Genomic DNA, 14550 nt, shown 5'->3' with positions numbered 1-14550 from the left:
AAAGAACGCCAAAAAATACTGTTCACATAAATTTTCAAATAAACAAACTACAGGATAGTATTTTTTAATCACAGCTTGAAATAATCTTGCGACCCCCAGCTCCTGCCTTGTGACCGACCCACACTTCTGTCTGTTGTACCATATACAGTAACTAAACAAATTAATGTGGAAATTATAGCTTAATGATTCATCAAAAACAAACTAAACTTGAAATTCAGGCACATTTTTCAAATTTCAATGGATCCATTTTGTAGGTAATATGAAATCCTCTGCAAAGAACAAAATATCTCCAACTTGTCTTTAGGGCTGTGCAAGTAATCAAATCAAGATCCAATCATTTTAAATTGTCAAAGATCAGCTTTAATCAACAGGTGTACAGCTCTTCTCCTGTTAGCACAAACATTTGGTTTGGAGCAGCATTCAGAGGAATAAATTTGAATATTTTGCATTAAATGGTACTGATTAAAAGTCTTGTCTTGCTTAAGCAATATTTGGTTGTTATTTCTGAGAAAAGAAATGTATTTAATCAAAAATTGCGATGGTCAATATGAGAAAACCAAGTCATAATTCATTTTTTGGAATATCTCGCTGTAATTTAGACCTCTATAAACATGTTCTGAAATGTATGGGACTCTTGTATTAGTCTCAAAATTTGCTCTGTGAACTGAGTATGTAGTATTTTATATTCATGAATCTATATATGACAGAAAAACAACTTTACATTTTACCATAGAGTGTGTACAGATTTCAATATGGATGAAAACTCCCATGATTTATGCAAAAGACACTTCCGCTGGCAGTTGTTGCACTTGTTGTCATGCAAATATATTTGAACTGCAAACTCCCATAGTGCTCACCATGCTCACTGCTATACATTTTAATTTGCCAAAAGAGTTTAGCTAAAGCTGTATAAAAGTGCCAGTTTGTTGTTGCATTGAGAGCGCAGACATAAAGACTAAGATATGGTTCATAGAAATCTTTTGTTGCAGAGAATAGCTGGTTCATTACTTAGGCAGTATTGATGCTTGTGTATTCAAGCTAGTGCTAAGGAAGTATTTCATGCAAGCTAAGCAAATGTCTAAAGAGCGGGTATTATGCAAAATTGATTTGTTTTATCTTTCGTCAATAGAAGGTAACGTGGTGATCTAAATAGGTCATGTGTTAGCCGTTAATACCCCACAGAAATAAAATAAACCCTCTTTAAAATCAACATTTCCACTTTCTTTTGTTTTTGGTCTGAAATTATTGTGAAACACTTGCAATCTCTTTGAAATGAATGTGACAATAAAATGTGTTTGGTGATCCTTCCACTGTTTACCTGGCCTCAGCCCAAAGAACTCTCCCAGAAGATCTCCCAGCCCTAGCGCCTTAATTGTGTTACCCCTGTGTCCATGTGCATTTGATTAGACAGAGCAGACATGAATGTAGTGCCTCGCGGAACATAACACACAACAAATTGAAATGCCCTCTGCCACTTACACAATTGTCTTCACTACAAAGCATCTGGTGCAGTACGGAATTTGCTTACTAACATCACACTGACAATAGCGTGGCTCTATTATTTTCATTTCAAAATGCTTCACATACACCACTATTGTCTGCAGAGGGCATCCGAGGGCTAATCCAAGCATTCCATATGAAAACAAAATCAGCTGCTGAAGTTTATGTTTTCAAGAAGTTAAGTTTTAAAATGAGGCTGGCCTTGGTAAATGTCTAACTGCAACTTTTCTTTGACATATTGAGATTGAGTTTGGATTTGTAACACTTTTTTTTTTATTGTTGAAATTAAGATTCAGTTTAATTTCCACATGGAAAATACATCCAGGAGCTTCATCATTTGAGTCAAAAACTGAAATATAAAGATCAAAATACAAGAATTATGAACCTGCTTGCAAAAGATCAACCATAAGGCTAGCAGATTTTATATATATTCAGACACCATTATAGAAAATCTCATATGGGCATGACTTTAATTTTCATTTGGTTTGGTTATGTGCAATTTGTAGTTAACAAAAAACAAATTAGAAAACATGCAAAAAGATACAAGTGAACTACATTTAAAAAAAGCAACCATATTTGTTGTCATATCCTTGTTAATACTGCGGTGTGTGTGTAGTGCTGGACAGGAGCCTGGGGGCCAGCTGTAAGGACTCCATAGGCTGGATGTTCTCCAGACTGGACACTAATGGAGACCTGTACCTGGACCAAGCCGAGCTGGCAGCCATCAACCTGGACAAATATGAGATCTGCATCCGGCCCTTCTTTAACTCCTGTGACTCTTACAAGGACGGCAAAGTGTCTACAGCTGAGTGGTGCCTCTGCTTCTGGAGAGAGAGTGAGTACACAAACTTTGTCGTTTTGACTGATATGTTTCACAAAATGACATAAAACCTACTGTGAAACAATCCAGATAAAGCAATAGCATTTTTATGGCAAATGCATATTTAATATGAAAATAATTACTTAAGAGTCCAATCCACTTTTTTCTTGGTACTAAACTGTGTACATGGTGTTTTAATAGCATTATCTACTGTTTCGAGTCATTTTTGAAGGAATTTTACTCCAAACTAGATACATTTGCAGTTTTCTGGTCAAAACGTCTAAATCTAAGTGTGTGCTGTCTTCAGTAGCCGCTGCCCTATCTAGTAGTTGGTGACATCACAAGCCTCTGCCCTGATTATAGCCTAGTGTCTCTGATCACAAACACCTGACTGCAGGGTCGGAGTTTAAAGTGTGGTTACCTGTTAGACCAAACACACTGTTTCTCATATGTCCGGACCCCACCCCTCCTTCCCTGTTACTGGGTGTTTCTTAATTCCCAGGATCCTTCCTCCATAGACCACTCTGTAGCACTCCCCTGGAGTGGGCTCCTCTGAAGCAGAGCCAAGTGTCCTGCTCACACCGCCTGCAGCATATGTGGAAAAGTGCTGCTATAGTAATCAGAGTTTTAATCAAAATCAATGCTTCTACAAATGAAAAGTGTTCAGAAGTGTCTTTATGTATAAACAGTCAGTCTTGAATAATGAAGGCCAAGTGAATCATCAGTGATCAAGTTATTTAGGCTGATCATCAAAGGCTGATTCACACCTGAAAATTCATCAAGGTCCGAACTTTGAACTGTTCTATTATTTTCACTTGTTCCCCAGAGTTCTACTTTCACACTACCCTCCCTCAAATCTGAAATATGGGACTTGGCACTTTACTGCTTAAAGAAAGTTTGTATAAGTTGCAGTGCATTGTGGGTAATTTGCAGCGCTCAAGGGTGGCCAAGGATCCACAGGTGCAGCCTTGGTAAATGAGCCAAACAAAGGAGTTGAGCGCGGAGGACGTGAGGGTTTTGGGGGAATTGGAACACTACTGATGACAAAGTGGTTCAGAAGCTAAGCATCCTGGTAATTGGGAAACAGCCACTGTTTTCTTTAGTCCTTGAGGTATTGCCCCGTTTAGCAGCTCTATTTGAAATGTGGTTGTGGGTGGAGTTTAGGTTTTTAGTCCAACTTTAAGAAAGCTCACAAACCATATTATGCTTATAGTTCTGGTTGACCAAGACGTTTGATCTACCTAAGATATGAGTCCAAGTACCACTAGATCTAAACCGACTGTATTAGGGCTAAAACTAGACTAAACCATGGGTAAAACAGTTCTACATAATAATCAACACAAAAGAGGACATAGATATTAATAGATTAGCCTCTAATTAAAACAAATACTGCATGGGCCCCCACTTACCACACCTGGAGGCAGCCTGTGTACAGTTTGAGAAATGGATACAGAAGCCAAAAAGTCCCACTTGGTCCTGTCCTGCCCTACAGCCTGAGTCTAAACATATCTATCCCTCCCAGGTCTCATAACTTCACACTGAGGTGGGCTGACATGCTGTAATCCCCAGCAGATCTCTCAAACTTGAAGACGTCTTTGTTGTGCCATACTTTTTGTACTGAACTGAGCTGAACTGTGTACGTGGCTCCCTCTCTCTGCCCACTCCTCTCTCAGCCCTGTGGTGAACATAGTTACCAGGAGGCAGAACACATCCCTGCTGCTTGTTGACAGCCTGTTGCTCCCACAGCCCTCTGAAGCTGAGTGTGTCTACCACCGAGCCAGGCCCAAAAGAAATTCGGCTGGAATTATTTTGGAGAAGCAGAGGAGAGTTATCTATAGAAACAAAAGGCATTGTTGTGGTTGAAAAGAGAGAAATTTTACAATGCGTAGAGAGTAGCCTTGTGTGCACCCCACGCAGATATTTTAAAAGAAGAAAATATAGATTTTTATTAGAAGTGACCACAGAAATCGCAAAATTCACAAAGGCCTATTTGAAGGTAACATTAAAGTCACAGTATGTAACATTTGTTAGCCAGAAAATAGACAAAAATAAAAGCATATTTTATTTTTTTTTCATTTTGGTTGTGTTTATTGCAGGGAAACGTGTATAAAAACATGTCTTACCATGACTGGTCTTGCATCTCCACAAACATGACTCTTACTTGGCCTGGATGAGGGACTTTCTATGGAAATGTTGTTCTTTTAGCAATGATCTTCTACAGTATGGCATAAAACATATCTATCTCCATGGAGAATGTTCCAAAGTATGGTTTTAATTTTCAATTTTCATGGAATCACACAGGTGACATGCCACCTCCAGAAAGTTACATACTCTATCTTTACACTATGTCAGATTGGATTTAGCCAATCGGGGACACATATGGTCCATCCATATTAAACCACATATGGCTGATTACAAGGATAAAAGAAAGGAACAAAATATTACAGGGGACAGAAAAACATTACGGATTCCTGCAGAAACAATGAGCGAAGCACCAAACTCTGTTAAGTTTATTTCATTTGTAAATGATGGGTGACCAGCGAGCTCCTTCGTTTCACTTACATCACTGAAATAAACACGTCTAATTGCACTAATAATTATGGTTCTGGCTCGAGATGCAACAGAGGGGGTGGTGACCAGATATGATTCTGGATTTGCCAGGCAACAACCTTACAGGCTATAAGTTAAGTTATAAGTTGTGTGACGCATTGGCAAATTGATTTTAACCATTTTAGCCCGTTATTCTTTTTGGACAAAATGGTCTATTCTAGTTCCAATAAAGAATACCGATCATGACAAATGACATTGGTTTCTGTGCCCCTAAAACAACTTTCTTTTTGTTTTTCTTTTCCAGAACCTCCATGCCTGGCTGAACTGGAGAGAATCCAAGTGCTGGATGGAGGCAAGAGAAAGTTGGGTAAGTCTTTCAGGCAGAACAATGTGATTGGATGGGGTCTGTTTTGGTCTGGGGGCTTTTGGTCTAAACAGATGACACGCAGGGAGGCCAGATTAGTGCAAGATGGCGTCCTCGGATTACAACGTATTTTACCAGTCAGTACAGACACTAGCCATAAGTGCGTAGAATGTACTGTGTGTTACAAATAGGCCGAGGTGGTAGAGTAGCCAGAAATATTGTCAAGTAAGAGTACCATTACTTGAAATATAAATATATTACTCTAGTAGTAGTACAAAGTAGTGGTTCAAGAAATTACTCAAGTTATAGTAAAAAGTATTTTGGGAAAACTACTACTCAAATAAGTAGTAACTAAACAACAACAAACAAACAGAACTTGTTTTTTGTTTATTTGTTTGCAGTGCTCCAGAGTTTTTACTTACTTACCTTATGCATTCCGAACATGCTAATTATTCCCCACAATGAGTTTATAAGTGCTTTTCTCACCTCTCGGAAACCAGAATTGTTGCTGACAACAACTAACATGCTAACGTGCACTTCATGTTTATCAGATAATAAACTCTTTATAATCCAATGCAAATGGTACACAGCTGACTTATTTTGATCTCAAGAGCTGATTATACAATATATCTGTAGTGGAGGGAGACAAATTTTGCTTAACGCATGGAAATGAATCGGGTTCAGGACTTTTTAATGAATGGACAAATTTTAAATAATAAGCAAATCTGAGACAAACAAAATCAAATCTGAATGAATGGTGCAAGAAACACAAATGTTCAATTCATTTAATATTGTCAACATAAAGCTTTTGTCACTATAGATTTACTCAGTGGGAAGACTAACCAAAACTTATACTCAAGTACTGTTACTTTAATCAAAATATTATTCAAGTTGGAGTAAATGTATGCTGTTAGAAGTACTGGTACAATTACTTTAAAAAGTTATATGAGTAAATGTGACTGAGTACTACCCACCACTACAAACAGGTTAAACAGGTCCAAGGACTCAGAGGTGAGAGAGGGAGCAGGAGACGGCAGTGAGTTCTGATGAGCGTTTGAAACACGGTCACTCCAAGGCTGTGTGGACACTGCTGTTATGAAGAAAGGCTTGCTCGTTTGTTCTCTCCTCCATTTGCGATAATGTAGAGAGAGAGGGGAAGTAAGTGTAGGACCACGACAGAGCCATCCATCTTTAATGAGACTGCTGCTCAAGAGGGTGAATCATTACCTGGGAGAACAGAGTGCTCTATATGGTTATGTGTCATGGTGGCTTTTGTTCAAAATGGATCTTGGCTCTTCTTGGCATACACTGCAAAATGGCAATCTTAGTAAAAAAAAAGCATGCACTTAGTATAGTAGTAGTATTTATAGGATATATCTTGATTTGAGTACATTTTAGCTAGGTCTAGATATAAGAAGAAAAAGTCATATTCCCTGTAGAAAAGGATTAATGTCCTGTTGCACTTAAAATAAAAAAAACAAGATGTGGATCTTTAAAATTATAGAACAATTAAAAAACCTAAAACATGCTCAACTGACAAGTGACTATTAACATCTACTCATAAAAATGCAGGCACTTATTTAAGCAAGCATCTTATTCCCATGTATTTGAGCAAAATTTGTCTTGCCCCTGCACAGATATTGTATAAGCAGGTCTTGAGGTACAAGTCTACTGTGTACTGCCTGCATCTAATCAGAAATCATTTATTGTCCGATAAGCCAGGAATTGCACATTAGCATGCTATTTGTTGTTATCTTGACAGCGAAACTCCCCTCTGGCCTCTGAAAGTTGTGAAAAGCTCTTATAAACTCATCATTGTGAATAATTAGGATGGTCAGAATTCATAAGGTAAGTGGGGAATAACTTTGGACCACTGCAAACCATTTAAAATAACTTAAATAATGGTTTATGCTTTGTCCCTGGACATATTTAAAGGCAATCTTGTCCCATTCCTACAACTGTATACTGAAGTTCATTCTAAAGTTGTAAGTTGTGGTGTATAAATCTCTCAATGTTTTACAAACCAACTGCTTAAATCAGATAGAACTGAAATTGCCTCCGCTGGACAATATGAAACTTGTAAAATGAAAAACTATAAACACTATAAATTTGAAACATGTTTTGGCAGCACATCTGATTTATCTGCAAACAAGAGCAGAGCTATTGTGATGAATGAACTTCACTTTCAAAATTATGACCCAAAGCGGCCGAGAAACAAACTGACTGCACATTTTGTTGTTTATGTAATTGTTGTAAAATTGAAACTTTTTCCCACCTCCTCGGCCCTATAATGATTAGCTCAGGGCACTCTGCGGCGATCACAACCTGCTGACTTATTACTTACCCCCCTCTAGCTTTCTCTCCCACTTCCTCTCCTTCTCTCTTTCTCTCTCTCTCTCTCTCTCTCTCTCTCTCTCTCTCTCTCCACACAGCCCATTTATATTCATGGGATACAGAATGGGCTGCCATATATGCATGCATTACATTCTCTCATAGGCTTGGCTTTACGAGATAAGCCATGATGCTATTTGTTTATCGGCTTTGACAATACATGGCTCATATTTCATTATGTTTTGTTTTAGTTTCACATATTTTTTTCAAAGATCTAACAATAACTATGATTCTGGGATAATGCAATATAGAGGTCTCACTTAAATATCATAAATATATTAATTATTGTATAAATGATTGCTGGTCCGAGGCTGGCCCTATGTTTTGTTGAGGCTGTATGCTAAAAGGCAAAGGGAAAGTACAATGACCATGATCCTTTGCATTGTTTTGGCACAGTCAATATGAAAAAAAATTACTATTATAATGATTGTAATTTTAGGGTAAAAGTAGCATCATTATCTATAATACTGTTTCTCAAGCCTCATGTGTCAACACTAGACAAAATGGATGGTATTCATGGGCTTCCAGCTTCCTGTTTACAGCAGCCATTAAATATAGTTATTTTAATATTAGTTTATATTGTTATTATTAATAATAACTTAATATTAAATGATGAAACACTCTAAAATCCTATTTTGGGCAACATTTATATTTGAATTGTTGCTATATACTATAATTAAAGCAGTTGTTTCTTTTTCTTTTTTTTGCACTGGATGCACACAATCAACCAGTTTACTGTTTACTGCCGGAGTGGACATAGGAAGTTATCTTAAATAGTATTCAATTTTTTTCCCATTACAGAATAGAATAGAATGAATTTATTGTCACTATACACATGTACAACACCATACACATGCACAGCGAGATTAAAAACAACCCTCCAATACAGACAGACATCGGACACTTACAACACAGTATAACTAAAATAACTAGTGCCAGACATTAAAACATTAAAACACCCCAGACTACAACTCTCAGTCAAACAAAATTTACAAGTAAATACTGCAGAGTCACATACTGCACTTGATCAAGTATTGCACTGTATTAGCTATTGCACTGTGATAAATATTGCACTATGTTAAATACACAGGTCGTTTCATCCCGAGCTGTGATGAGGATGGCTACTACAGGAAGCAGCAGTGTGACCGGGGGGAGTGCTGGTGCGTGGACCAGGAGGGGGGTGAGGTGGCGGGCTCCAGGATCCACGGCAAGCCTGACTGTAGTAAGTCCCATATATATAAAAGCTTTATACCTGATTTTTTACCATCTTAAAAATGTGAAAAGTACAAGTTACTTTACAATGGTTTGCAGTTATTCCTCACTTACGTCACTCACTTACAGCTGTGACCCAGTGGGACGCACTCACACTTCACAGCAAGATGGTTCCAGGTTCGATCTCTAGGTCGCCCTGTGCAGAGTTCACATGTTCTCATTGTATATGGATGGGTTTCCTCCGGGCACTCTGGTTTCCCCCATCAACCCAAAACATGCAAAATGGGTAGAATCGTCCACCTGTGGCACTGTAGCACCACTGCTCCTGAGGAGATGCCAAAATGGTATTGAAGGATGGGTCAAATGCAGAGGACAAATTTCCAGTGACAATAAAGTGTACCTTAGCTTATGCATCCTAATTATTCACTGCAATGATTTTATAAGCACTTCTCACAACTTTCAGCATCCAGAACGGAGTTTTCTTACCTCAGTAATGCTAATAACAACTAGCATGCTAACTGTGCACTTCCTTATTCTCAGTTGATAAAATGCTTAATAATTAGATGCAGAGACCTCAGGAGCTGCTTATACAGTATATATGCATGCACAGGCCCTTTAAGACTCTCAAAATGGCCGACACTGGTTTTCGCCCCACTTCTCGTCGTCTCTGTGCATGTACTGGACAGCTTTATGTGTAAAAGCTAAGCATAAGTCACTGCGGGGGACCGGTGGGACATTGGGGGCGTCCGGAGTCATTTGCATGCTAAAGCGCAGGCCTGTCGCTAGCAGAAAAGTGCGCAGAGATGAATGAGCGCTACGCGGTCGCGCTGAACTGGCTCTGATAAGAATGGATCCCCTGGCAAGGTTTGAGAACAGCTATTAAAATCAAGACAATGTCAAACGCACGCCCCTTTTAGCCGCTAGACTGAGCAGTGAATGGGGTGTGCATGCGGTAATAGAAATGCAATTTGCTTTGGATGATGTCTTTAGTGGTTTGTGTATTGGAGCTGGTTTATTGTCCTATGTCAGATGCCCTTCCATTCTTGGCACAGTTAGCACAGGTTTGGGACAAGCACGAATGTGACCTTCTGTCTTGTCTACAACTAATATATCAAGGCAAATTGTTATTTTAGTTGTTACATACAGGGTTGCAAGAAATAATGCAATCAAAAATCACAACTAGAATGGTTGTAGTTAGAAAATTGCATAGACTATAATTATTTAGGTAACATAATTTCCCCTGTCTTATTTATAAGTCCAGCTGTCCATGCATTTGTCTCTAGGTTAGACTACTGTAGCGTCCTGCTCACTGGCCTCTCCAAACGAGCATTAAGACAGAACAGTACATCCAGAACACTGCTGCTCGGGTCCTGACTAGAACCAGGAAGTAGTTCACACATGCGTCCTGTGCTCAGGTCTCTGCACTGGCTCCTGTGGCTCAGATAATAGACTATATCCTCCTGAGACCTGGCGTCCTCATATGTGGACAACACATTTTGGGTTATCTAGGCCACAATGCAAATTTTTAGAAAAAGAATAACAGCATACAATAACAGCAACAATGTAAATATATGATATATATTCATTTTTAACAGTTTAGAATCTTTAATTTAAATTTCTTTTATTTTTCTTCCTGCTCCTGTCAGCAGCTCTTCACCTGAGACACATTGTTCCAAGAAGCACAATTGTTGTTTCTCATTTTGTTTTTACATTTAGGACAAATGTTGCTGTTTTCAGGGTCTTAATAAATTTTTTTAGGTTTTGCAAATCATTATTCAAATGTTTTATCAAAATGATTAAAATGTCCACATATGAGGACATTTGATTTACATATTTTTTTCTCAGAAACTACATAATGTAAAAAGATAATTCTTTTTATTTACACTCATCGGGTCCCAGTCAGCCCAAATAACAAAGAGAAATTAATAAAGCATGTCATGCAAGAGCTCGAGTCTCAGGAGGTTAAAGCAGCTCTGCTTGTGAACAAGTTTCTCCATGGCTTTGCTGCAAAGAACATCTCCCACATGTTAGAGCCACATGAACCATCTCACACTCTGAGGACTTCAGGGACAGGCCTCCTGCTGGTGCCAGAGTCAGAACTAAACATGGAGAATCAGTGTTTCAGTTTTATGCAGCTAAAACCTGGAACAGTCTTTCTGAAGATGTGAGACAGGCCTCTACTTTGACAATGTTTAAATCCAGGCTCAGAACAGTTCTGTTTAGCTGTGCAAATGACTGAAAGGATTTTATTTTGCACTTTTCTCTTTAATGTTAATTTTATGATGATTATTTGTTTTGATTTGTTTATGATTTTTATTCTGTAAAGCACTTTGAATTACCTTGTGTATGAATTGTGCTATACAAATAGACTTGCCTTGCCTAAGAGGTCAAGTTTAGAGCTCTATAAACATGGTCCTTCTGAAATGAGATTTTTGCATTAAACCAAATATTATGGCAGTTGATTGCTTAGCGATAAGCATAGCAATTATTTTCCAAAATCACTCAGCCCTTGTCGACTGGTTACTTTGAGATTGTGTATAAATATTTTATCCAAATTAAGAACCAGATGTAAATATATGACAACCTAGAGAACTTTTGCTGTCTTTGTAATGAATTATCCGTTCCCCAAATAAAGCTTGTGTTTGAGCCTGTTTTAAATCCAGATTAAAGGCACTGTACATGATTTTTACTGTTTTAAAAAAGTGATAAACAGAACTAGTTCATTTTAAACAGTTTTCAGTAGTCCAAAGTTATTCTTCACTTACCTTATATATTCCGAGCAAAGAGATAACCTTGACTGTGTTCAGACTTACACACGTACCACTTCAAAAATCACAAGTGAACCTGGGCTAGACAAGGACTAAAGTAGGACTACAGGATTGTATTGGTTGAACCCATGTTCTAAACTCCAGCCTCATATCATAATTATATCTCAAAAAAGTGACATTGAAAACATGACAGATGAAAAATTCCCGTAATGCCGCTTTAAATGGATTCCAGCAGTCCCAGTTCAAAGCCAACTGTCAAAGCTGACAGCAACGAGCTGAAATTAAGTGATACTACTGCAATATATATAGGACGACCCCCTAGTGGCTAATCCAATCACCCCCCCCCCCCCACTCATCCATCTCTCTCTTTCCGCAGATGATGAAATGACATATTCGGGCGATTTTGGCAGCGGGGTCGGATGGGAGGACGAAGAGGAGAAGGAGACCGCGGAGGAGGCTGAGGAAGAAGAGGGAGAGGCGGATGACGGGGGGTATATCTGGTAGGGTCGTGAACGCGTTTCCCAAATATCGACATTAGGAGCATTACTACGGTTCCAGACAACACAAAAATCTCGGATCAATAGAGGCCGAAAGGGGTGCACGAGTTAGAAGACTGCTTATTGTAACGTACTGGGAGTGTTTCATGTAAAAGAATGTTTAAAATGGGGGTATATTGGGGGAAAAGGGAGTTAAAAAATCACTGTAGACATTGCCGGCTCTGCATTGAAGAGTTGTGTCTCTCATACTTGTGAATATTTGTTCTATTCTGTATGTCTTAAATGATCTTAAAGCCGTTTTAGCTGATGCAGGTGCTCGCAAAACATATGGGTGCATTTTAACTGTTTGAATTGTTAATGTTCAAGTTTGCCTTCAAATGAGTGGTTCTCAAATGATTGTGGTTGCTCCAAAATGTTATTGTAATGTATATTATATGATTATGATGCTGGTGTGATTAAAGACATGGTCAGAAGAATGTAGCTGTTATATAAACTCCAGTGTTTTCGGCTAGAAGCCTGGATAGCCATCAACCCTTCTCTTTGTATTCTGTAGTGTTAGTTAGCCTGGTACTGCTTTGATTGAATGCCATTTTAAAGTGGAACTAAACACCTAAACTCTGCCCCTAACCCCATTTCAAATAGAGCTGGTAACTTGGCCAGTACTTGTAGGACTAAAGAAAAGAGTGATGGGGGAGGAGGGGTGGGGTCTAGAGGTATAAACAACAGTGTGATTGGTCTAAATGGTACTCACATTACAAATTCCACCCTTGCAGCTGGGTGTTTGTAATCCCAAAATCACAAACACCTGGCTGTAATCAGGGTAGTCCTGTGTGATGTCATACAGTACTTGAAATTGCAGAGGTCACTGGAGACAGCACACACTTTTTGACTGTTTTTAATCAGAAAGCTGCAAATTCATCTAGTTTGCACTAAAATGACCAACTAAAGTGACCAAAAAGGACTAGGAATAGTACACAATACTATTAAAACATCATATATAGTTTATCAGCAAAAAAAAGTTGATTGGTTCCACTTTAAGGTGCAACTAACATGCAATTGGCAAACCAGAGTAATATGACATATTTACCTGTTCACTTTCTTCACTATGAGCAGAGACAGCTGGTACATTACCCAAAATAGCATTGCAGCATTTTTAGAACTGCCAGATGAGGTGGTATTGTGCAGTAGCAGATCCAGTGTGTACGCCATTTTTATTTGATTGGAGGTAAGAATACACCAGAGGGGATAAGACCTTATTTGGAACTGTCCCAGACTGACTTTCTCTGTACAGAATACATGGACAAAGTCAGATGACTATCCAGGCACCTCAAGTAGTGAAGTTTAAAACTGGTTTATATATAGCTTCAGTATAGTGACACGGTTTAACTTTCCTGAAACCTACATGTTGCTTCGTTTCCTTCAGGAGCATTGTTTTTATACCAGATGCCCTCCCCCAAAACTACTCAATTTAACCAGGCATTGGACCAGCACAATTAGTGACGGCAATTCCTCAACACACCAAGATATACGATCACAACAGTACTGGCATTTTCATATTTATATCCTTGAAATGTTTGGGAATCACTGCATGCGAAAAATAGCTATGTTTTCTTGACAAATAAATTGATGAAATATGCTATTAGATTGTTTTTAAAAAAGCACCCGTTAAAGACATCATTTCCATCGGCTTGGGCTCTCGTGTGTGCGGTCTCGCTGTCTCATCTGTCACACCTCACTCTTAGCTTGTACATACTGTGTGCTCCAAGACAGACGCTCACATTCTAGTCTCGTTACGCTCGGAAAGATTAGCAGAAACACGTGGCTCGGTTGACAACTGTACATCGTGTCATATTGTGGATCGATTATTGTGTTTATTACAAAAAAGAAATAAAAGATTCTTGTCTATGTGGCTCCAAAAGCCACCGTACATCGACGTCTGGTGTATTGATTTCCTTAAAGGGACAGTGCATAATCATTAAAGGGATTGTGTTGTGAAATAATTAGCCTTCTCACTGTTAAATGTCCCTAATTTATTATCATAGATTTGCATGACTTGAAATAGTTGGGTTTAAAGTGTGAAATTACATTACATTTGTTGCAGAAGAATTGGCAAAAGCTGACTACAAAGACCATGATCCTTTGCTCTCCGTGCAGCCTATATGACAAAGTGGTGGTAGCTATAATATACTATACTATTTGTAAGCACTTATTTTGTGTTAAATGACAATAATGGTATGATAATAATAATAATTGTATTACATTAAAGGTGCAACTCCTATGCAACTTGGCCATCTACCCGTCTCCATGGAGATGTTATTGCATTTCCTGGAATGTGACAGAATAGCATTACATTTATTTACCTTGCATTTCAATTACAGATGTTAGTATTGCTGAAATACCTTGAAAAAAACATGTATTCTCATTGTAATTGGGCTCATCTCTCCGTAG

General features: G+C 38.4%; 1 protein-coding gene across 1 annotated transcript in view; it reads left to right on the top strand.

The window, feature by feature from the left end:
• The window catches only part of spock2 (SPARC (osteonectin), cwcv and kazal like domains proteoglycan 2), a 63368-nt gene extending 49340 nt beyond the window's left edge, over positions 1 to 14028 (top strand). Inside the window, exons 7-10 of the mRNA XM_033980220.2 lie at positions 2117 to 2335; positions 5175 to 5237; positions 8716 to 8847; positions 11982 to 14028. Coding sequence (XP_033836111.1) covers positions 2117 to 2335; positions 5175 to 5237; positions 8716 to 8847; positions 11982 to 12109 — 542 coding nt within the window. The 3' untranslated portion in view covers positions 12110 to 14028. The remainder of the gene's footprint in view (positions 1 to 2116; positions 2336 to 5174; positions 5238 to 8715; positions 8848 to 11981) is intronic.
• The last annotated feature ends 522 nt before the right edge of the window (positions 14029 to 14550 follow it).

This window comes from Periophthalmus magnuspinnatus, chromosome 15 (genome assembly GCF_009829125.3).
Source record: "Periophthalmus magnuspinnatus isolate fPerMag1 chromosome 15, fPerMag1.2.pri, whole genome shotgun sequence".
Taxonomy (NCBI): domain Eukaryota; kingdom Metazoa; phylum Chordata; class Actinopteri; order Gobiiformes; family Gobiidae; genus Periophthalmus; species Periophthalmus magnuspinnatus.
Note: the sequence above shows the minus strand (reverse complement) of the source record. Positions and strands in the feature narration are given on the sequence as shown.